General features: G+C 47.6%; 1 protein-coding gene across 4 annotated transcripts in view; it reads left to right on the forward strand.

Moving 5' to 3' along the window:
* Nucleotides 1–9,205: 9,205 nt before the first annotated feature.
* Nucleotides 9,206–25,234, forward strand: part of RYK (receptor like tyrosine kinase) — a 164,118-nt gene continuing 148,089 nt past the window's right edge. Inside the window, exons 1-4 of one of the 4 annotated variants that reach the window (XM_074405903.1) lie at nucleotides 9,206–9,527; nucleotides 14,269–14,399; nucleotides 17,433–17,629; nucleotides 23,962–24,098. In XM_074405903.1, the coding sequence (XP_074262004.1) occupies nucleotides 24,054–24,098 (45 nt within the window). In that variant the 5' untranslated portion in view covers nucleotides 9,206–9,527; nucleotides 14,269–14,399; nucleotides 17,433–17,629; nucleotides 23,962–24,053. Of the gene's footprint in view, nucleotides 9,528–14,268; nucleotides 14,400–17,231; nucleotides 17,630–23,961; nucleotides 24,099–25,234 lie in introns of those variants that run through there. The other 3 variants (XM_074405906.1, XM_074405904.1, XM_074405905.1) reach the window with 3 other exon arrangements.

The following is a 25,234-nucleotide window of genomic DNA, read 5'->3' on the forward strand; positions in this document are numbered from 1 at the left end:
AAACATTGTAAAGTATATGGATATTTCATTCCATCTAAAGATATTTTATTCTATATATTTTATATGGAATAAAATATTCATATACACACGTTTTTCCCAGAGCTTTTCCTGATTAATCTGTTGCAAGTGGAACCTCCTCTTGGTCATTGATCCTTGGTAATCTCAAACTAACAAAACATACATATACACACATAGATTTTAAATCATGGTTTTACCTAAATAATGTAAACACTTTTCCTTATCTTTCTTTTCTTATTCATAAATATCTAATTAAAATTAATCACTGGTTTACCTCTATTTCATTCTCTTTAATAGGTGCATAACATTCCTAAGTATGAATGCACCATAATTTATTCAGCATTCACTTTAATTCCAACTTTTGGACCCTATGAACAATAAATAAACAAATGAAGACTGTTTTAGATGTCCTCAGTGCTGGGTTGTCCTGAAGCCTGACCCACCCTCTTGCTGGCACTGGCTGTGCCAGGCTGCCTGGGAACTCAGACCTGGGAAGCAGAGCTGGAGGGTTGGGGCAGGTGGGACAAAAGCCTCATCTCTGACTCACTGTGCCGCTCTAGGCTCAGTGGTGAGGCCTCCTCCCTAGAAAAGTGGAGATAATGAGAGTGACTCAGTGGTGAGAACTCAGATGGGCCAATTGGTGAGAAAGGCAGGTCTCCCCATCAGCCTTCCACGCACCTTTCCCCAGGAAGGGGCAAGAGCCACCCCTCGGACTGTTCCTCAGTCACATCTCCCCAGCAGAGCCTGAGAGTGAGGGTGTCAGATTCCAGAACCTAAGGATTTAAGTGTCCATCAGGTACTCAGTAAAATAAATGGGGCAAGACCCAAAGCAGGACAAGTGGTGGGGAGACTCCAGAGCACCTGGCATAAAGGAAAGAATCTAAAGGCTTCCTGCAGGAAGAAAACAGGTCATGGACAGGGAAACAGGAGTCAGACTGGGGAGGGCAGTAGGTTTGATCTGAGGAGGTGGGCAAACTCAGGAATTCATTTTATAAAGTATTAAATTTTTTCTTTCTTTTCCTTTTTTTTTTTTTTTTTTTTGAGACAGAATTTTGCTCTGTCACCCAGGCTGGAGTGCAGTGGCATGATCTTGGCTCACCACAACCTCCACCTCCCGGGTTCAAGTGATTCTCCTGCCTCAGCCTCCTGGGTAGCTGGGATTACAGGTGTGTGCCATCATGCCCAGCTGATTTTTGTATTTTTAGTAGAGACTGGGTTTCACCATGTTGGCCAGGCTGGTCTTGAACTCCTGACCTCAGGTGATCCACCTGCCTCAGCCTCCCAAAGTGCTGGGATTACAGGCATGAGCCACCGCACCTGGTGTAAAGCATTAAAACTTTTTCAAGTGTGGTATGGGCAATTGAATACAGAAGTCTGAAATGTGAGGGGATTTACCGCAATTTTTCCTTCTTTTTTTTTTTTTTTTTGTAGGAGTCTCCTTCCACATAACCTGTGTATTATAATAACCTGCTGCATATCCTTCTATACTTTTCTCCAAGCCTACATATACAAATATATATGAACATATAAACACACACAAACATAGCCATATGTATACACACAATTTGCATATGCATATACATATATCCACATATATAAATAAATGTATAATACATACATATTCACATATATGATACACATACATATGTATCTACCCATATACACACATACAGCCTTATGTGTGAATATGCTGCAGCTCTGAGAAGGCACCTCCCATTATTCAATCACAGCAGCTTTTTCCAATAGATACCTTGCAAATGGAATCCCATCTTGGTCACTGATCCTTGCAGAACTCTAACTAATAAAACATACATATACACACATAGGTTTTAAATCACTGTTTTGCCTAACTAATGTATACACTTTTCCTTATCTTGTTTTTTTAATTCATAAATGAAAACTAATGAAAATTAATCACTGGTTTATCTCTACTTTGTTATTTTTAATGGATAAATAACATTCCTAAATATAAATGCTCCGTAATTTATTCAGCTTCCCTTTATTTATTTATTTATTTATTTTTATTTATTTTGAGACAGAGTCTCATTCTGTCGCCAGGCTGGAGCACAGTGGCTGGCACTATCTAGACTCACTGCAACCTCTGCCTCTGGGGTTCAAGCAATTCTCATGCCTCAGCCTCCTGAGTAGCTGGGATTATAGGCATGCACCACCACACCTGGCTAATTTTGTACTTTTAGTAGGGATCGTGTCTCATCATGTTGGCCAGGCTGGCTGGTCTTGGACTCCTGACCTCAAGTGAGCCACTAGCCTCAGCCTCCCAAAGTGTTGGAATTATAAGCATGAGCCACTAAGCCTTGCTAACATTCATTTTAATTCCAATTTTTGGACACTATGATCAATTCTGTAATACACATTATCCTGTATAGGACAGATGAGAAGGACTGAATTGGTGGTCGAAATATAGACATAATTTGTACAAGTTATAAAATGTAAAATTATTAATTTTATATAATATTTATCTTTTTTTTTTTTTTTTTTTTTTTGAGACGAAGTTTCGATCTTTTGCCCAGGCTGGAGTGAAATGGTGCAATCTCAGCTCACTGCATTCTCTGATGCCTGGGTTCAAGCGATTCTTCTGCCTCAACTTCCCAAGTAGCTGGGATTACAGGCTCCTGCCACCACGCCTGGTTAGTTTTTTGTATTTTTAGTAGAGATGAGGTTTCACCATCTTGGCCAGGCTGGTCTTGAATTCCTGACCTCAGGTGATCTGCCCACCTCAGCCTCCCAAAGTGCTGGGATTACAGGTGTGAGCCACTACGCCAGGCAATATAATTGATTTTTCTTTTCTTTTTTTCTTTTTTTAAGACGGAGTTTCGCTCTTGTTACCCAGGCTGGAGTGCAATGGCACGATCTCGGCTCACCGCAACCTCTGCCTCCTGGGTTCAAGCAATTCTTCTGCCTCAGCCTCCTGGGTAGCTGGGATTACAGGCATGCGCCACCATGCCCAGCTAGTATTTTGTATTTTTAGTAGAGACGGGGTTTCACCACGTTGACCAGATGGTCTTGATCTCTTGACCTCGCAATCCAACCGCCTCGGCCTCCCAAAGTGCTGGGATTATAGGCGTGAGCCACTGCGCCTGGCCTATAATTGATTTTTTTTTAAAGCTGGAGAAAGTCACATTTCAAGTTACACTGTACGTGAATTTTCTCTGCAGGTCCATCAGCAATAGGTATTCCCAGTCTTTTTATTTTTTTGAGGCTGACTTAATCATTTCACTAACTATTAATGATTTTTCATATTTTTTTGGCTCTTTGAAACTGCCATTCCATAAATTGCCGGTATTTTTATTGAATCATTTATCTTTTTCTTGGCAATTTGTAAATATTCTTTGTGCCCTTTGTCCTCTGATTTACAAGTATGGTTTCTAAATCTGTTCATCTATTCTCTTTGTGCTTTCGCCACAAAAATTTAAGATTCTAATCTAGTCAAATATGTTTATCTTTTCATTCATAGCTTCTGGGTTTCTGGTATTAACAAATAACCCCCACCCCAAGTCTTCATGTCCAAGAAGGGTGCTAGAGCTCTAGTCATCACATCTTTATTACAGACAGCAGGATAGAGAAAGGGACAAGAAGGGCCCTCCACCTCCCTTTGAAGGCATCTTTCCAGAGATTCCCACACAACAATTCCACCTGCATGTCACTGATCATAACTTAGTTATGTCTACATAGTAGCCATAGTCAGAGACAATAGTGTTACCACCGTCTTTGAGAAATGCAACCTGCTATACCCACACTTAGAACCAAGAGCACTCTTGCTTCTTGGCATTTAGTAGACAAGCGGATACCACACACTCCTGAGAGAAAGCCGAAGCCTGGGAACCCACCTCTAAAGAAAGAAAGGGCTTCTCTTCTGGCCCTCAGGCATCAGGCTTAGGAATTCACAGAGAGCCTAGCGGGAGGATCTCAGCCCTGGGGCTTCTGTGAGCAAAAACCCAGAATGATGGCAGTCTCCAGAGGTGTCACCTCTGCCTCAAGCTCCTCTCCCTCCAGTGGTTTCCCCAGGGGATGGGCAAGAGTTTGTGGCTGGGTGGGGAACAGCTAAGCCTGCTGGCATGCAGGGCTGATGGCTTCTGAACTGTGGGAAACACCACTAGGCACTTCCAGGCAGATAGGGGCTTTAGGGAATTACTTATGATTCATGCCAGTCTGCAGGGTGTGCCTTTGCCAAAGAGAAAAACACAACATTGGAAATACTTTCTAACTGGGATCACTCACTCCCTCAGTCAGTCACTCACAAGCCCACTTGTCATTCACTGAGGGCCCAGAGATGGGACCAGTCACATTTAACCAGGCTTTCTTCCTATAGTTCTCTTCTCAGTTGAAAAAAACATCAGTGGAAGAGGTAGGCCAGTGGAGAGCAGCCAGGCTGCAAAGGGCAAGACCGAGAAAGTTCAGCGTAAGCTGGCACGCAAAAGCCGCAGCCATGCTATGGGGCAAAATGTGGACCCCTAGGGCTCTCTTGCCTTCAGAGGCTGGCGCCACTACATGCCTCAGCCTCTCCAAGCCCCAGCTTTCTCATCTAGGAAGTGGGAGAGTTATCCCAGCCTTGCCTCAGTCTCAGCATTGAGAAGGGAGTGATGTGGGGAGTCTCTACAGAGCAGCATGCTCTACTGCAATGCTCCCGTTTTTAAAAAAATATCTTCGAGGCCAGGCACAGTGGCTCACACCTGTAATCTCAGCACTTTGGGAGGCCAAGGCAGGCAGATCACCTGAGGTCAGGAGTTCGAGACCAGCCTAACCAACATGGAGAAACCTTGTCTCTATTAAAAATACAAAATTAGCCTGGCTTGGTGGCACACACATGTAATCCCAGCTATTCAGGAGGCTGATGCAGAAGAATCGCTTGAACCCGGGAGGCAGAGGTTGCAGTGAGCCAAGAGGGCACCATTGCACTCCAGCCTGGGCAACAAGAACAAAACTCTGTCTCAAAAAAAAAAAAAAAAAAAAAAATCTTTGAGGCTGGGTGCAGTGGCTCAGGCCTGTAATACCAGCACTTTGGGAGGCTGAGGCAGGCAGATCACTGGGTCAGGAGTTTGAGACCAGCCTGGTCAACATGGTGAAACCCCATCTCTGTCAAAAATACAAAAATTAGCCGGGCGTGCGCCCACTTACTCAAGAGGCTGAAGCAGGAGAATTGCTTGAACTTGGAAGGTGGAGGTTGCAGTGAGTTGAGATCGCACCACTGCACTCCAGCCTGGGCAACAGAGCAAGACTCCATCTTAGAAAAATATCTTTGAGAAAATTATACACATATTACATCTTTGCCATTAAAATAGCCAGGAAACACGGATAGGCAAAAGGCAGGCAATAAAATAACTTAATTCCAGAGGAAGGAGCTGTTGAGCTGTTAACATCTAGACATAGGCTCTTTCAGAGTTTCCAGTACCTAGATATATTTTTAATTGGATCATACTTTATGTATGGCTCTATGATCTCCCTTTTTTCACTCAACAACATGCCATGAATTTCTTTACACATCAGTAAGCAAACTTCCTTGACATATCCTAATGTTTGCGTGACATTCTATCAATGTATTGTATGACTGATTTTTCCTTTCCTCCAGATCCAAGCATGACCTATCACAGAACTGTTACTGAGCCTGTCTTTATTTACAAGTTTGATATTTGTTTCACCAGGGATTAATTTTTATTTTGAAAAAGTCACATTAAACTATCATTTGTCTTGATTATGGGGTTTTGGGGTACTCCTACGTCACCTGCTTCACCCTCATCCCAGCCCTGTGTCATGTGGACCCTCCAGACTTTATGCCACTAATTGTTGGGCTCCTTAGGTTGTTTCCAGTTTTCCAGTTTCTCTGTCTCTGTATTTCCAGAATCCAGTACAATGCCTGGTACCTGGTAAGCACTCAATAAATATTTGTTGGATGACTGAATGGATGGATGAAAGAATGGATGAATGCATGAATAAATTGTGAAAGCAGGAAGCACTGCAATGATTATTCTTGTGCCTAAATCTTTGTACACATCCCCTGAAGGAAAAGGGAATGGGTAACAAGAGAGGAGGAGGAAAGGCAGAGGCCTCAGTGGAAGGGCAGCACAGGACCAGATGTCCGCAGCATGGAGTTCAGAGGAGGCAGCAGCCTGAGTCCTGTGTGTGTGTGTGTGGGGCAGGGCTCTGGTGGGCTGGAGTTGTCCTCTCAGTTTATGCACTGCCCAGGCCCACCTGGAAGCCCCTTTGGAAGTCCCCAAATGGAGCCATCACTACCGCAGTGTGTCGCTCCAGCCCAGAGAGCTGGAACCACAACACTGCCACATCCCAGCTGTGTGACTAGCACATGCTCACACTGAGACACACACACCCATCCCCGAGAGCCTCCCGCACACAGGCTGACTCAGGAACTCACTTGGAGACTGGGCTGCAGGCCCGCTGGCTGGCTTACTTCTCTGGGGGCGCCAAGACTCTGTGCCCCCAGTGTAGCGCTGCCTCTCCATAGCAATAGCAACAGGGGATTTTCTCAACCCTAACCAACGTGTGGAATTTTAAAATAACAAAGCCAGAATCCAAGAGAGGAAATTCTAAGAACATGAAATAAGTCAAAAAAGCAGAGGTGGGTGTTTATTTTCCATCGACTGCTTGGTCCTCTGCCTCCCTCCCTGACCCCAAAGGCTGGGGGAGGGGTCCGGATTCAGATGTCAGCACCACAAAGCTAAAGGAAACCCATCTTCCTGTGTTTGCCGAGAACAATGCTGGAGAGGCCTGCACTTTTCCTCTGCACACAAGAATTTAGGTCCCAGTGCATTCCTGGGAAGGGGGAGCTGACAAAGAACTTCTGGATATAAACATTCCTGTTCCATCACTCAGTGACATTTGGGGCACACAGAGACTATGATCCCCTGGGGCCTCGTGTGCTCAGATCCATACTGAGCCAAGCGGGGTGAGGATCCAGTAGGGGGCTTAGAGTCCTGGCCCCACCTTGCAGCTAATCAGCGGAAGGGTCTGGTCTCCTCTGCCTCCCCAGTGACAGTCTCCCAGCTCTGCTTTCAGTCCCTGCCCTCCGAGCTCCCATCAGTCCTTTCCTGGATACTGCCCAAGTTCAGCCTTCCTGACCCTGACCCTCCTTGCTTCATTCATCCTGTTCTCAGCCCATGGGCCAATCTCCCACGCTGCACCTGCAAGCAAGGCCCTTCTCTGCTCCAATTCCTCCTTGCCCACAGCACCGGGTGCCCTGGATGTATTCCAGGACCTTTATGATGGCCTCTACCAAGCCAGTCTCATGTGCTGCATGCACCCACAAACCAGGGAGGGACAAAAATCAGGACGGTCCATGACTAGACCTGCATGGTCTTCCCCTCGACCAGGTCCCTCCCCAGGGATGAAGAGCTGGACAGCTGCCTTTTCAGAACCAGACACCAGTACCACGAAGGGGAAGGGGAATCGGTCAATCAGGAAGGTGTGGAGAGACCAGCCAATGTATACAGAGCCAACGTATACACCTACTAGGTGCTAGGCCCCATGCCAGATGCTTTATGGGGATTATCTGCCAGTCCCCACAATACTCCCACAGCAGCATGCTGAGCCCTGATTCTCTTCTCACTCCTCACAGGCCACTGCTGTGCCTCTTGCAGAAGAGGGGCTCCACAGACCAACTGACATCACGGGTGGACTGACGTGGACACCCCGACCCTTATTGTGACTCAGTTGGGCCTTTGGCAGGCATGGAGAGAGGCCTGGAGCAGACTTAGGCTGTGTTTGGGGGCCAGTCGGACCATAGGCTCTTCCTCCACAAGGTTCCCTCTGTCTAAAATACTCTTCCCCCATCTTTTGGGCTGACTCCTACTGGTCTTCCAAATTACTTCGCAGCTCCTCCCAGGAAGACCTCCTGGGGCCCCACCCCCAATCTGGGTTACTCCTCGGTGTCCCCCGACACCCTGGGCTCCCGCAGCTCTCCCTAGGTGTTTCAGAGACAGTCTCAAGGATCAGAAGGTCAGCCCCTCAAGGACAGGGGATGACTTCTCCTGTGTGCCCCCAAAATTAATCTCAGGGACTGGCACGTAGCAGACGGTCGGTTAATCAATGAGTCAAATGCTGTTAGCTGTTCAGTCACTCCCTGGGCGGTCAGAAAGCACCTAATCCCAAACTATATTGTCCGCTTTTCCTCTCCGCGTCTTTCCCCAGGTCTTGCCATTCACAACACGCCCCCTAAATGGGCACATTTTGAAATCTGAACCCTGTGCCCCTTGAGGCTGACGACGGGGAGGGGGCAGGTCCTATCTCCCCTTTCAGCCGCTGGCCAGGCTTTCTCAGCGCATGAGCGCACCCCTGCGGGCTTCCCTCCCGCCGCACCCCTGTCCGGTGCCTCCTGCGAGTACCCGGACGGACGGACGTGCCAGGGGGTCGGGGGGTGCGGCTCAGAGGGGGCCAGCGTTCTCCAAGGGGAGGAGAACCGTTTTGCGCTCAGAGCGCGCAGTGAACACACTGTTCACATTCCTGCGCCGGCCGGAATGCCGGCCTGGGACCAGCCAAAGGCCGCATTCCTCACGCCGCGGCCAGAGCGCAGCCCCGGACCCCGCCCCGCCCCGCCCCGCCCCTCCAGCGCCCGGAGCCCGAGCCTGAGCCCGTGCGGGCGCCCCCTGGCGGCTGCCCCATTCCTCACGCCGCGGCCAGAGCGCAGCCCCGGACCCCGCCCCGCCCCGCCCCGCCCCTCCCGCGCCCGGAGCCCGAGCCTGAGCTCGTGCGGGCGCCCCCTGGCGGCTGCCCCATTCTTCACGCCGCGGCCAGAGCGCAGCCCCGGACCGGACCCCGCCCCGCCCCGCCCCTCCCGCGCCCGGAGCCCGAGCCTGAGCCCGTGCGGGCGCCCCCTGGCGGCTGCCCCACTCCGTGCCCAGCGCGCCTTTTGGGTCTGGGAGTCCCCTCCCGCTCTTCACCGGGAAGCGTCCGGCCTCCCCGCACCATTGCTGCAGCCCCACTCCTCCGGCGTTTTCAGTTTTGTTATTTGCTCCCAATGAAAACAGGTAAAAAGCTTTCACGGTCCCTCAGAGCCTTGGTGACCAAACACCCCGCCCCCGGGCGGCTTCCTCTCCCGGCCTCCCCGTCCCCCCGGGCGCGGCCTTGGCCCTCTGTAACGCCCGCACCCTTCCGCGCTCCCGCCGCGGCTCCCGGCGCCCGGGGTCGGCTCCCGCGCAGGCGCCTCAGGCCTCGGCCCCGCTGCCGCCTCGGCCCTGCCCGCCCGCACGGCGGCCCTGCGGAGGGCTCAGCGGAGGAAACGCAGCGCGCCCGTGTCCCTGCAGCTCTGGGTTGGAAACTGAGAGAAAATGGGCCAAAGGAGGTCTGCAGGAGTGTCCGCCCGGCCCGCCGGATAACGCGCCGCTCCCCCGTAGTGCGGACCAGGCTCCTAGGGGGAGTCGAGGCCCCAAGAAAGTCTACAACCGCTGGGCTGGGGGTCTCCGCGGCGGGGTGGAAACCACTCGGATCGCACGCACCAGCACGTGCGCAGCTGCGCCCACGTGGAACCACCGCGGGACCAGGTGAGCAAACGGGCTTTTCCCAAGGCCAGACCGCAGGCCTGCGGAAGGACTCGAGGCGCGAGTGTGTGCTGGCCGCTTGCTGCCGCAGGGGGCCTTGCCCAGGCTCCCGGCCAGTGTGTGCCGCCCCGGCCGGGCACGGCATGGGCTCTCACCCACTCCCCAGCTTGCTGACGGGGAGCTTTCTCAGTGGGAAAGGTGCCACACGGCCTAACAGTATTTGCGTGGGGAGATCTGCGTGTGTGTCAGCCCACAGAGCTGTGCAGGACTCACCCTGCGGGTGAAGTGACACCTGGGAACCCAGCAATGCAGGAAGGCGTGCCTGGAACTTGCATTGCTCACCATCCTGAGCATGGTTTGTGCTGCCAGGAAAGGCGGGAAAGCAGAACCCAGGCTCTCATTGGCAGACACCTGGCCTGGAGGGTGGGTGGGGAGGCTGAGCCCGATGGCTGACTTGCCTTGCTTGGTTGGTTTTGTAGCCTCTGAGAGCAGGAAAATAAAGTGGCCCCCTTCCTACCTGGCAGGGGTGTTGCCTGCAATATCTGGAGGTGGGCCCAGAGTGACCAGGTGGCAAGTGGCCATGCAGCCCTGATTTGAGGTTGCAGCCCTGGCTCAAGGTCTGTCCCTTCCCTGTGACACAGAAGAGGACATTCTAGACATTTTACAATACCCTGGCAGTTCATCCAGTGGCAGTGCCACGGCTCTGTCTCAGTGGGGTGTGAGGGTCCTTGAGGTGATGATGACTATGTCAGGGACAAGAGAAGACCCCCGTGAGGAGTCTGTTCATTTTACAGACACTTACGGAACCCAGCACCTACCTCCAAGAGACTCACTGTCCCCTGGGGGAAGCAGACGCCTGGCCATTTCAGTGCAGAGTGATAAGTGACAAGGCAGAAGCAGCCCCGGTGTGCAATCCGAGGACCGCAAGGGTTGCTGGACCCGCCCAGGGCAGAGCAGGACAGGGTGGGCCTTCTGGAAGGAGCTGCTGTCCAGGGGCAGCAGAGGCAGGGAGGAGACTCTGCCGGGAGAAGGAACTTTCTGGCCTCTACTCTAGAGTCCCGTGTTTGTGTGTGTCTGTGTGACACAGTCTTCCTCTAACACCCAGCTAGAGTACAGTGGTGCTATCCTGGCTCACTGCAGCCTCATAGGCCCAGGCTCAAGCCATCTTCCTGCCTCAGCCTCCTAGTAACTGGGACTACAGGCGCGAGCTACTTACTGCACCCAGCCTAGAGTCCTTTTTAGTATTCTGCAGCCAACATGCCATTGTGCTGATATTCTGCTAAAAACCTCCAGGGATTTGGCCAGTCATGTGGTTAGACTGAATAGCATTTAAGCCTTGCGTGCCAAGATCCCTTTCTGAAGATGAGTGGGGTTGTGATTTCCCACTGGGCCCAGGTAGGGATCTGGTTTTGGGGATGAATTGGCCTCAGAAATTCAGCCCCTTCTCTTGGAGTTACTTTAATTCAGGGCCCTCCTCACTGAAGTGTCACATCACTCCCCACACTCACGTGTGTCCAGTGTGTGCAGCAGAACTGGGCTGGGAGGGCTTGGTTCCAAGGGAGGACCCGCTCCATCTCCTGTTACCTTTCCTGCATACTCATGAATGGCTGACCTCTTCAGAGCCTCACTTCATCCTTGTGCTGAAAATGAATAAACGACCCCCAGGCCTTCCCTATTCTATAGTAAGAGAAATAAATTCAAATAAGAAACTCTTTGAAAGACTAGAGTTTTCAAAAATGTCATTAGACAGAATAATGATTCTCAAAATCCCTAGTTTGTGGGATGTGGAGGGAGGGGCTTGTTGAAAATCCCTTTTCCTGGGTGAGCTCATAGAGTCTGAGCTGGGAGGCCAGAAGCAAAGCCCAGGACTCTACATGCTTAAATCATCTTAAGGAGTACTGACGCTTTGACAAGAACTTATACAGACAACCTTATGTTTGTTCTCAGGAAGTCCTCTTAGAAAGTTCATTTAACTATCTCAAATCTGTAATCTCAGTACTTTGAGAGGCTGAGGTGGGCAGATCGCTTTAGCCAAGGAGTTCAAGAACAGCCTGGGCAACATAGTGAGACCCCATCCTCTACAAAAAAATATCAGCCAGGCATAGTGGCACATGCCTATGGTCCCAGCTACTTGGGAAGCTGATGTGGGAAGATCCCTTGAGCCAGGGAGATCAAGGCTGCAGTGAGCTGTGATTGTACCACTGCACTCACAGAGTGAAATCCTGTCTCAGAGAAAGAAAAAAAAGAAGAATCATCTTTCTGTCAAGATTCAGACAAATGCCATGAGAAAAATCTACTCCTGAAAGGAAGAACTTAAGAAAAGGGATCCGGAAGGAGTCTCCTCCATTGCGCAAAAATGGGAAAATGCACACAAAGTCTAACTCGAGGGAGCGTCACAGAGCACCAAGCAATGCAAGGCTCCAGCCTGCTTCCTCCTCCCTTTTCTCTTCCTCCCCTCCTTTCTTTACAGGAATTGGAGACTCACAAAGTAGACCAAAAACAAAAACCACCTGACTTTATATGCCACCATTGGAATTGAAACCAAAATCCCCAAGGGTCATAGTTCCAATGCCTAGCCCTTGAGCAATGTCAGCAACAGTCTTCACAAACCCAGCAGCTCAGCCCCTTAGCTCCAAACAAAGAATGGTAAAGATGGGGCCTGGCGCGGTGGCTCACCTCTGTAATCTCAGCACTTTGGGAGACCGAGGCAGGTGGATCACGAGGTCAACAGATGGAGGCCACCCTGGCCAACATGGTGAAACCCCATCTCTACTAAAAAAAGTACAAAAATTAGCTGGGCTTGGTGGTGAGCTCCCGTAGTTCCAGCTACTTAGGAGGCTGAGGCAGGAGAATCTCTTGAACCCAGGAGGCAGAGGTTGCAGTGAACTGAGATCGCACCATTGCACCCCAGCCTGGGCAACAGGAGCGAAACTCCATCTCAAAAAGAAAAAAAAAAAAAAAGAATGGTAAAGACAGGAACGCTGAACTATTGGCTGCAGCGTACTCCGGTGGCCTTTTGATCTGTGCCTCCACCTCCAAATAGGGTTTTGCCTGTACCCTGACACACCCACTATATGCCTGCACTTCTGTCACTAGCTGTTACTGTATCAAGATACAGTGATTCATTGTTACTACAGCAAGGTTCATCGTAAGTGATAATATAATTTCAAATAATTTTGACAGGTTTATATTTGGAAGATGGGTACTTTAAAAGGTCTATTTAGAATGTCATTTTTATGTCATAAGCCAGCTAAGAGTTCCCACAAGAAGCGGAAGTGGCAGCTCAGGCATCTTCCTCTGGTTCGAATGTGCAGATACTGATCACTTTACCATCAAACCTTGTATTCTCCATAGGAATCCTTAGAAGCTACTTGTCAATTCCGTGAGGATGACTCTGGTTCATTTATGTGTTATCTCCTTACGTTTGGTATAGCCAGCATAAATCCCATACAGGAGGAGCCAGGCCAACTGTGCTGAGGCCTGTTCCTGTCAGGGCACCCCCATTCTTCTCTCAGTTCACCACACATACTTTGCTGACTCAGGACTATTTGAAATACAAACCAGTGACAGAGCCAGCACCAATCTGAATATAAAACATTAAAATTAGCTGAGTGTGGTGGCAGGCATCTGTAGTCCCAGCTACTTGGGAGGCTGAACTGGTAGGATCGCTTGAGCCAGGGAGGTGGGGGTTGCAGTGAGCCGAGACTGCACCACTGCACTCCTGGTGCGATCAGCCTGGGTGACAGAATAAGACTCTGTCTCAAAACAAAAAACAAACAAACAAAACAGTGAAGTCACATTGTCATTTATTTACTTATTTTACAGATAGGGTGTTCCTATGTTGCCCAGGCTGGCCTCAAACTCCTGGGCTGAAGCGATGCTCCCATCTCAGCTTCCCAAGTAGTGGGACTACAGACCCATGACACTGCATCAGCTCTTATTTTTAGATTAAAATTATAAATACACACATAAAGGTTCTATTATTTTCTTTCTGTACCCCAACAGATCATTTTACATACCCCAATTTGGAGGCCACTGACCTAAGCAGTGTCCTCTCACCCCGGGAGTCCGTCTCTGAGAAGCTTTCTGCTCTTAGAAGGGCCCCAGCAGTTAGCCTTGCCTGAAAATCAGGAGGCCAGGCCCTACAACTGGAAGAATTTCTGACAGAGCAGAAGAATCACATGTTCCAATTCAGACTTCTGCTTTGGTATCTGCAACTGCCAACTTCCCCATGCTCCTATGCCAAGTTGTGGGGGTGAGGGTGGGCTGAAGACTGTGCTGAAGCAAGGTGAGGTGGGCCCTATTGGGTATGAATTTTGTGGGACTCCTTTGTGTTCCCAAGGCCACACACTCGGGCTGCGTTCCTGAGGTCTGTAGGGGATTGGCTGCGTTCCTGCCCCAAGCATGGGGAAACAGCGGCCTCTGGTGGCCCTGACATGTAGTGTGTCAGAACCCCAGCTCCTTCCTCTGTTTGCTGAACTCCCTTTGATGCTCAAGAATGACGGCGTAATTATGTATACAGATATGTGTTGGAAAGGCCTGGGGTTGTATCTGGGCTCATCTGTGTGATCTCAGGCAAATTAACTTCTCTGAGTCACAGTGACTTCAGCATTAAAATCGGATAATCAGACCTACTTCTTAGGGTTGTTGCTGGAAGTAACTGAAAAGCAGTGAACAGTGCCCAGCACATAGGAAGGACTTGTGCTGTGATGTTGGTCATGATGCTTGATGTTGTTGCCCGCAGACACTGAAAGGCAACTGGAGCATATTTCTGGACACAACCCTGGAGAGAGAGTGAGAGGGTGCGGACAGGAGCTCTCCTGTTCCTGTGCCAGCACACACAGAGGAGCATTGAACATGTCCCGCGCAGGTGTGGTGAGTATGAGCCTGCGTGTGTGCAGGTGTGCATGTGTGTGCACAAGCACCTCCCCGCGGAAATGCAGAGACTCTGGAAGGTGCTCAGCATACATCCCAGAGGGGAGGAGTGGTGACAGCAGAGAAAGATTGTCACTTATTCTCCAGGCACATTGCAGAGCTAGATGCTGAGAAAGGATCCGAGTTTATTAATTCATACAGTTACTTATTGATCACCTACTATGTGCAAGGCAAGGTTAACAAAATTTAACAAACAGCTATCACAAGATATTCTAATAGAGGCAAGTGTTAAACAACAGAGCTAGTCTAGACTGGTATTCTGGGGACTAAGAATTATATTCCCTGGAGCCACCAGGACAGAATACTTGAAAATGCACAAAGCCGGGCCCGGGCAGGGTAAGACTTTCTGTGCTCTGGCGGCCTGTGGGAGGTGCACCACCACCCAGCTCTCTGGAACACGCTTGGGTCCACTCAGTCCAGATGAAGTCAGGACAAGGTGTGAGGTGAGGCCTCTGTGATCATCCCTGCTCATTACTAGGCTTCCAACCAACTAAAATGTGGTTCTGTTAAAAGCTAATAACCCCTAAGTGTTCCCCTGCCTTTCTTCTCTCCACCACCCACAGAAAGGAGTATGACCCCTTCCTGGGTTTGGTGAGGAAGAAAGAGAAGATCTGGTGGCTCAGAAGAGGTACACGAGATCTGCCAACCCCCAGTAGGGCCCTTAGGGGACGATTAGTTCTTCCACAATACAAAGATTTTACATGTTTGCCCAGATGAACTGAAAGATCAAAATACCTGAAACATTTGTTGCTGTGCTTCTCAACCACCCCTAAATTACAGACTTCTGACTTATGGGTATCCATCCTCACACCCTTGAGAAGGGCTCTGACCTCACAGAGGCTATTGCTTATATCACTCATTGAACACCTACTATGTTCTGGGGAGGGTTAGCAAGATTAAGGGTGGAGAAGGCTGGGTATTAAGGTCAGGGAAGGGCTTCTGCCCAGTGGAGGCTTCTCCCTTCTCCGAATCTCCTTCTCCCCTTGGATTCTTTTTCTCTCCTGTCCATCTCACCCACATTCACCCACTAGGGGGATGGAGGGCTTGCCATTGGCCCACTGCTGTCTTCACCAAGCAGAAAGCATCAATACTCTCTCTGCCTCCAGCACTGCTATACGAGGTAAATGCAAAATTATTGCTGCTTCAATGTTTCTATTTTCTTGCAAACTTGAAAAATAACACTGCTACTTTGTTGTTTGTTTGTTTGAGATGGAGTCTTGCTCTGTCACCCAGGCTGGAGTGCAGTGGCATGATCTCTGCTCACCGCAACCTTCACCTCCCAGGTTCAAGTGATCCTCCTGCCCCAGCCTCCTGAGTAGCTGGGACTACAGGCGTACACCACCATGCCCTGCTAATTTTTGAATTTTTGGTAAAGATTGGGTTTCACCATGTTGGCCGGGCTGTTCTCAGACTCCTGACCTCTGGCAATTTGCCCGCCTCGGCTTCCCAAAGTGCTGGGATTACAGCCATGAGCCACTGTGCCCGTCCCAGTCCTGCAACTTTTCTGGAAAGGTCCTGTACCTGTTCAGCTTAGGAGTGTGTTGGGGTGATAGACGGGCTGGGAACCACCCACCATGGAAAACGCTGTTTCTGTAGAGATATTCTGAGGTCAAACAACTGATTTCAAAAACTCCAGCTCCCTAGATCCCTGTGGATCTGTTTCCCCTTTTCCTTGTCAGGAGCCTGGAAACATTCCACCTTTTCCCTGCCTTTCTTGTCTGCCTGACACTCTAATCTGTTTTTCTTTGCTCTGTCTTTGCACCTCAGGAAGGAGAGAAACAAAGGAAGGAGCCAGTCTGTGGACAAGGGCTCTTCCAAATTCAAAAGTGTTTTTCAGCTCCATTAGGAGGGTTTAGAAAGTACATTGGGCCGGGCGCGGTGGCTCAATCCTGTAATCCCAGCACTTTGGGAGGCCGAGGCGGGTGGATCACGAGGTCAAGAGATCGAGACCATCCTGGTCAACATGGTGAAACCCTGTCTCTACTAAAAATACAAAAAATTAGCTGGGCATGGTGGCACGTGCCTGTAATCCCAGCTACTCAGGAGGCTGAGGCAGGAGAGTTGCCTGAACCCAGGAGGCGGAGGTTGCGGTGAGCCAAGATCACGCCATTGCACTCCAGCCTGGGTAACTAAGAGCGAAATTCCATCTCAAAAAAAAAAAAAAAAGAAGAAGGTATATTAAAAACTAAGCAAAAAAAAATAATAATAATAAACAATTATTAATGCCAGGAAAAAATAAAAGCAGACATAATCATAATGGACTTTTTGACTCAACCATGAATTGAGCTTACATGTTTATCCAAACAAAGAGTAACAATTTAACAAAAAGTTGGGGAGTAACTATCACAGCAGAATGCAGAGAATGACAGTGGGGACATGGTGGTGGTATTGTTGATAAATCTTTGTCTTCCATGATAGGCCATCAAAAGATAACATCTAGAGTTGAGAAATATGGCAGTAAATACCAGGAAAATAATAGTTCAAAAATTTAGCGAGGCCGGGCATGGTGGCTCACCCCTGTAATCCCAGCACTTTGGGAGGCTGAGGCGGTTGGATCACCTGAGGTCAGAGTTGGAGACCAGCCTGGCCAACATGGTAAAATCCCATATCTACTAAAAATACAAAAATTAGGCGTAGTGGTACACGCCTGTGGTCCCAGCTACTCATGAGGCTGAGGCAGGAGAATCTCTTGAACTCAGGAGGTGGAGGCGCAGTGAGCCGAGATCATACCACTGTACTCTGGCCTGGGCAACAGAACAAGACTCTGTCTCAAAAAAAAAAAAAAAAGTTTAGGGGGAGGATTAGGAATAAGAAATTGTGGGACAGTGCTATTTTTACTGTAAACTATATAAGCTATATTTTGCTTATAAAACAATCCTCATATACTACTTTGATTTTCAAAAATAATAATCTAGAATTTTTGAAAAGAAAGCTGAATGTCTGGGATATAATGTTGAAAAATATCTCCTTTAGGGCAGAGTGTAAAGACTGACAGATGGAAAACATAGGATAAAATAAAAATAACATGAAGATAACTCTAGACCCAGATGTCTGGATCCAGGAAAGAGGCAGAGAAGACAGAGGGAAGGAGACAATTGAGGAAGTAACCAAAAGACATTTTCCTGAGGCAAAGAGAGGCACAGATGATCTGAGAAAAGGATCCATTGAAGGTGAGAATATGAATAGGGAAGTCAAGAAAAACACAAACAAATAACAACACTCATGACCAGTAAACATAGGGAACCATGTAAGCCACACACACACAACTAAAAAAAAAAAAAATGCATATTAAAACACCAGCGTTTTCACCTATCCAGATGGGCACAACTTTGAAACCTTGAAAATACCCATTATTAATAAGTAAGTGGGGAATCAGCACTTTGATTAATCTGCTATTGAAAATGCAATGGTGCCCAGTTTGTGCAAGGCAAATTCGCAAGAAAAAAAAATCAGAATTTAAAATGCCCTTTCTCTTTATTCCAGAACTGTCACTATTAGGAATTTATCCCTTGCGTAAACTCACTAAAGTATGTCAAGATATCTGTCATTGATAGCAGCAGGAGGCAGGCAAGTGCCTAGACAGATGTGGGTGGGTCTCCGGTGAAACCCCACCTCCAAGCCAAAGACACTTTAAAGCCTGAAAGTCAAGCTACAAGTCAAATCCACAGACCAGATTGAGAATCTGTCTTTTTGTTTGACATGCTTTCCTGATTGATCCCCACCCTTCACCTATTTGACATATACCTACCCTTTCCTAACTGGTTTTCTACACTGTCGTGCCACTTTTGAGTGATATCTTTGCTTTAACCTTTTTTACATACTCACAAACCAGTCAGCACACACTCCCCATTCTGAGTCCATAAAAAGCCCTGGACCCAGCCACATGGGGAGAGAAATCACCCAACCGCGGGGTGGTGGACTACCCGCTACGTCACCTCTCTGCTGAGAGCTTTTCTGTTGCTTGATAAATTTCTTCTACACCCATTCTCACCCTTCAATTGCCAGCATATCCTAATTCCTCTTGGGCATGGGATGAGAGGTTGGGAACCGCCGAACGTGGATACAAGCTATAACACAGTTAGACCAAGTAGGCGGGGCACCTCCAGTGGCAGGCCTGAAGCCTGAGTGAGGGCCAGACAGGGGCTGGTGGGTAGGGGTGCCTTGCCAGCTGTGGAGGTCCCTGGTTGGCAGTAGCTGAGAAAAATTCTGCATCATAATCATTCAAAGATGTTTCCTGCAGCATTGTTTGTTGGCATATTTTGAAATGATCTGGCCGGGCGCGGTGGCTCAAGCCTGTAATCCCAGCACTTTGGGAGGCCGAGGCGGGTGGATCACGAGGTCAAGAGATCGAGACCATCCTGGTCAACATGGTGAAACCCCGTCTCTACTAAAAATACAAAAAAATTACTGGGCATGGTGGCTCGTGCCTGTAATCCCAGCTACTCAGGAGGCTGAGGCAGGAGAATTGCCTGAACCCAGGAGGCGGAGGTTGCGGGGAGCCGAGATCGCGCCATTGCACTCCAGCCTGCGTAACAAGAGTGAAACTGTGTCAAAAAAAAAAAAAAAAAAAAAAAAAATTATCTAGATGTCCATCCACAAGGTTCTAGTTAGGTCAATTTCAGTTCACGCATAGAGTGGAATGAGGGAAACATGACTGTGTGCTGATCCCTAGAGCTCTCCAGGAGACAGTAAGTTCATGTGATGTGTATGTTTATAAAAACGAATATTATATACTAGTATAAGCATTTTTTCCTGAGTCACACCCAAAGAACCAGTGAGGATGGTGATCTTCAGGGACAGGAATTGAGCTATACTTTTCATTTTATACTGAATGGAACTGTTTTACTCTTTGCATGATGTTGTATCATTTTATGCTTAATTTTTTTTTCTTTTTTTCTTTTTTTTTAAGGCAGAGTTTTGCTGTTGTTTCCCAGGCTGGAGTGCAAAGGTGGAATCTTGGCTCACAGCAACCTCTGCCTCCCAGGTTCAAGTGATTCTCCTGCCTCAGCCTCCCTAGTAACTGGGATTATAGGTACCTACCACCATACCTAGCTGATTTTTTGTGTTTTTAGTAGAGATGGTGTTTCAATATGTTGGTCAGGCTGGTCTCGAACTCCTGACCTCAGGTGATCCACCCACCTCTGCCTCCCAAAGTGCTGGGATTACAGGCGTGAGCCACTGTGCCCGGCTATGCTTAATTTTTAAAATTAAGGGTCTTATTCTGTTGCCCAGGCTGGAGTGCAGTGGCACAATCTTGTCTCACTGCAGCCTTGACCTCCCTGGCTCAAGCAATTCTCCCACCTCAGCCTCCCCAGTGGCTGGGACCACAGGCATGCACCACCATGCCCAGCTAGTTTTTGTTTATTTTTTGTAGAGATTGGGTCTCCCTATGTTGCCCAGGCTGGTCTCAAACTCCTGGGCTCAAGCAATCCTCCTACCTTAGCCTCCCAAAGTGCTGGGATTGCAGGCGTGAACCACGGCATCTGGCTTATTTTATGCTTTAAAAGTGTCAGTTGGAGTTATCTGGCCAGTGGTATTGCAAGCCATTTTTGTTTGCTTGGCAATATTTTTTGGTAATAAGCCAAATAAGTATTTTGTTTTGTTTGTTTGTTGTTTAAGGGACCCACTGAGGGCAATAAGAATCAGTAAAGATATATCACATTTAAATACACTTGGGTAAAATTTCAGAACTTAAAGGATAAAGAGAAAATCATATAAGCTTCCAGAAAGAAAAAAAAACAGGTACATATAAAGAAATGAGTTTCAGCTTGACATCAGATTTCACACCAATTAGATGCTATGAGACAAAGACAGTATCTTCCAAGTTTTGAAAGAAAATTAATTTGAATCTGGAAATCCATAGCCAGACAAGTTAACACTCAAAGTGAAAAAATAAAGACATTTTCTGAAATTCAGGGAGTCAGAAAATTTACTACTCATGCACTGCATATGAAGAAATTACTCAAGAAGATTTCTCACTAAAACCAAGTAATTTCAAAAAGAGTAAGTAATATTGTTAAGAAATAGAATCCTAGCCGGGCGCGGTGGCTCAAGCCTGTAATCCCAGCACTTTGGGAGGCCGAGGCGGGTGGATCACAAGGTCAAGAGATCGAGACTATCCTGGTCAACATGGTGAAACCCCATCTCTACTAAAAATACAAAAAAATTAGCTGGGCATGGTGGTGCATGCCTGTAATCCCAGCTACTCAGGAGGCTGAGGCAGGAGAATTGCCTGAATCCAGGAGGCGGAGGTTGCGGTGAGCCGAGATCGCGCCATTGCACTCCAGCCTGGGTAACAAGAGCAAAACTCCGTCTCAAAAACAAAAAACAAACAAACAAACAAACAAACAAACAAAAAAGAAATAGAATCTTGGCCGGGCGCAGTGGCTCACGCCTGTAATCCCAGCACTTTGGGAGGCCAAGGCAGGGAGATCACAAGTCAGGAGATCAAGACCATCCTGGCCAACACGGTGAAGCCCAGTCTCTACTAAAAATACAAAAATTAGCTGGTCGCAGTGGGAGCTACTCGGGAGGCTGAGGCAGAAGAATAGCTTGAATCAGGGAGGTGGAGATTGCAGTGAGCCGAAATCGCACCACTGCACACTTCAGCCTGGCAACAGAGCAAGACTCTGTCTCAAAAAATAAAAAAAAAAAAATTTTAAAAAAAGGAAAAATACAATTTGAGTGTGAGAAGAAATATAAACCTCGAACAAAATGAGCTAGTTTATTTGTTTACATTTTGATATATGGGACATTCTCCTTTGGCCTGCAGATACTTAATAACGGAAGATCATTTTCTTCTTCAGAGCTGCAGCAAATAATTATACAATATAACATCATAACTGCAGGTTACAATAATGTCATTTACATGACCAATCTGTAGACAAACATAACAAAATGAACAGAACAGAATGTAAATATTATAAACATTGACAAAGTAAAGGGAAAAATAGTGCTGACATCCAGGGAGCTACATTCTCTAAATTCATTTAGCTGCCATTAGTATAGATGCTTCTCAGCTTTTAATGGGGTTAACATCCCGATAGACCTATCCCAAACTGAAAATACTGTCAGTCAGAAAGTGTTGAATACACTGAACCTACTGAACATCGTAGCTCGGCCTACCTTAAACATGCTCACATTCCTTACATTAGCCTGCAGTTGGGCACACAGAACACTGTAGAGTATCAGTTGTTTACTCTCCTGACCACATGGCTGACTGGGAGCTGCCCAGCTTGGCAAGAGAGTATTATACAACATATTGCTAACCCTGGAAAAGATCAAAATTTAAAATCCAAAGTATGATTTCTACTGCATACATATCACTTTCACACCATATAAAGTTGAAAAAAGGTAAGTTAGAACAGCTGTAAGTTGGAGACCATCCATACGCACATCAAAATCCAGGCCTGGTTGATTCGATTTTAAGTTCCATTCAATGCAGAATTGAGAAGAACTCAGGCCGTGATGTAAAGGATCTGGCTCTTGTGAAGTATGGGAGCTGTGTCTTACCGCTCCTTAGAGCTGAGTGTCTTCATCACTTCCCAGTCATTCCTGCTATGGTTAATTTCAAGCTAACAACGTGATGTTAGCTCGAAACACCATGCTGTTGTTAGCTTGAAATTAGCCATACCCAGAACATTTACAGAATATATACATCAGGGCTTTTTGTTTTTCCTCTCATAGAGGAGCCAGTGGTTCAATACTTGCTAGCATGGTCCTGGGAAAGTCAAACCTGAATAATTGAAAAAGTGTGTGGAGATGGAGGTTGTGGAAGCTGGTGATGAGACCCTCAGGGCTAGATGGGTTGTGGGGAAGCTAATGGCATTCTTAGAAGGGGAAGTCTGCTAAGACAGGAGCCAGCAAACTGTGTCTTAAAGGGCCAAATAGTAAATATCTCACAACTACCCAATTCTGCTGTTACAGCTCAAAGGCAGCCACATACAATACTAAATGAAGGCACAAGGCTGTGTTTCAGTAACACTTTTATGGACATTTCTGGCTCCCCATGGCCTCCAAGTGGTGTAGAGGATCCAGAATTTCCTATGTCCTATGCAAAGGGACACGAAGGTAATTTATCAGATAGGTTTAGGTTTGGTTTCACAGTAGCCTAAAAACATACAGTTTAATAGTGGCTTAGAACATAGCACATAGATTTATTTTCTCATGTAAAATCCTGGAGGCGGCCCATCCAGGGCTGGTAAAGTGTGAGAGACCCTTGTGTGTCTGAGCTTTCCTCTCCTCCATTCCTAAGTATGACCCTCGTCCACATGGGCCAGGCTGGCTCCTTGGGGTGCTGCCATTATGTCCACCACATCCAGCCCCCAGGAAGAGGTAAGCAGAGGCGGTCATCCCCTCTCCACCTGTTAGTAAAGACCCTTCCCAGAAACTGTACACACGTATCTACTTATACCCCATTGATTAAAACTTAGTCAACTGACAATACCCAGCTGGAAAAGAAGTGGTGATGTGTAGTCTTCAGCTACAAATTGGGTGTTAATTGGAGGGAAAGATACCAAAGGATAACTGTCTCAGTTGCTGAGAGGGTCTGTGGAGTGGCGGAGTCCCAGGGATGGCCAGAAGTGCCAACTCGCTGCTCCAGCTGAGGATCCACCGCACAGGGCCAGCTTCATAAACCTGCCCAATTACATAGGCCCCATGCTCAGAAGGGCCCACACTTGGTTTTAGTAAAATTCCTACTAATCATATAAAATTTTGATTTTTCTTTACTTAGAATGGCATTAAATAGGCCAGGCGCAGTGGCTCATGCCTGTAATCCCAGCACTTTGGGAGGCTGAGGTGGGCAGATCACGAGGTCAGGAGTTCGAGACCAGCCTGACCAACATGGTGAAACCCCATCTCTATTAAAAATACAAAAATTAGCCAGGCATGGTGGCACACACCTGTAATCCCAGCTACTCAGGAGGCTGAGGCAGGAGAATCACTTGAACCCAGGAGGTGGAGGTTGCAGTGAGCCCAGATTGTGCCATTGCACTCCAGCCTGGGCAACAGAGTGAGGTTCCATCTTAAAAAAAAAAAAATGACATTAAATAACAAATAGACAACACCACAAAAGACCAGGTGTGGTGGCTCATGCCTGTAATCCTAGTACTTTGGGAGGCCAAGGTAGGCAGATCACTTGAGGTTAGGAGTTCAAGACCAGCCTGGCCAAGATGGTGAAACCCCGTATCTTCTAAAAATACAAACATTAGCCAGGTGTGGTGGTGGGAACCTCTAATCCCAGCTACTTGGGACGCTGAAGCAGGAGAATCAGTTGAATCCAGGAGGTGGAGGTTGTAGTGAGCCAATATCGTGCCACTGCACTCCAGCCTCCAGGAGGCGACAGAGCAAGACTCCATCTCAACAACAAAAAAGGAAAACCACAACGAATGAAGAGAGAAACACCAGAAGAAAGGAAAATGTTTTATATTTTAGGATCTTCAGTGGCACTTTTTTCTTGCCTTTTGAACAAAGGATTCTTCATTTTTATTATTTTGCACAGGGCCATGCAAATGATGTAGCCAACTTGACAGCGCAGTATCCCAGGATGCCTCATGGAACAGTCATACCTCTCAGGTCTGCTGCCAGGAGCAGATGCCCCTCTCTTCCGTGAGCACAGCAAAGGGCCAGAGGACCCAGGTATATGAAGGCCCCTTTACCACCACCCAACTTCAGGGATACAGTAAGGGCCGTCCTTTACCTAGATACACAGAAGGCATCTTGGGGAGAAGAAAGGAGATCAGACAGAGCTCAGAAAGACAGCACTTGGAGACACTGAATTTTTCTGAGTCTATGGAAAGCAGCCACATGAGGGAGTTCAATTCCAAGACTGCAAGGAGAAAAGACATGTCTATTCAAGGCAACCCTTGGCTTCCCCACTACACAATAGTGTGGGCCTGGGAAAGAAGATCCTAATCTTCTTTGCAGATCTGAATGGGCGTGCACATTGCACACCTGCTATCCTTGGATCCAAAGCACTTTCTATCTGAAATACCGTTCTTCCTGTTCCTGCCCTCATACCATCCCTACTCCTATAACCCTTGGACATATGACCAACTTTTCATGTTTCTACACTTAGTTCAGGCTCTCCTCTCCCAGGAAGCCTTCCCTGATACCCCCACTTTCACTCTCCCCTCCTCTGAGCACTCACTCCAACTTGCACACAGCCAGTTTCAGAGGAGCAGTCTGAGTGACAGCAGGTATTACATAGGCCGTGGGGTCATAGGCCTGGAGTGGAGCTCTTTCTGCTTCACATTTATTCCTGGAGCCTGTTCTCCATGTAGAAAACGGGGGCAATAATGGCAGCCTCACCTACCCTACAAAATGTTTAAAAATTTTGTTTTTGAGTAAGTACTATACATACGCAGTTCATAATTCTATGGATATATAAGAGTTCACAGTGAAAAATAGCTCTCCTTCTCTCTTCCCTCCTCCAGGCTCCCAGCTGTCTTCCCTAAAGACAATCCCTGTTACAAGTTTCTTTGCCTTTCTTTCTTCATAGATACTCCATGTGTTTTAAAGCAAATAGATTTTGTATCAACACCTATGTAGTATTCCAGGGGAGAATGGATAACCTTAATCTAACCATGAGGAAGTATCAGAAAAACCCAAAATGAGGAATATTCTTTTTTTAAAGCATGTGTTGCGGGGATAGTAGTATTATCTGAAAGCATCGGTAATCAGTATCATGAAAGACAAGAAAGGTTATGGATGTGTTCTAGAATTAAGGGAAATGGTAGATTAAAGTATTCCATCCCTGTTAAATTTACCAAAGT

Source organism: Saimiri boliviensis, chromosome 9, assembly GCF_048565385.1.
Source record: "Saimiri boliviensis isolate mSaiBol1 chromosome 9, mSaiBol1.pri, whole genome shotgun sequence".
In the NCBI taxonomy this organism is placed as follows: domain Eukaryota; kingdom Metazoa; phylum Chordata; class Mammalia; order Primates; family Cebidae; genus Saimiri; species Saimiri boliviensis.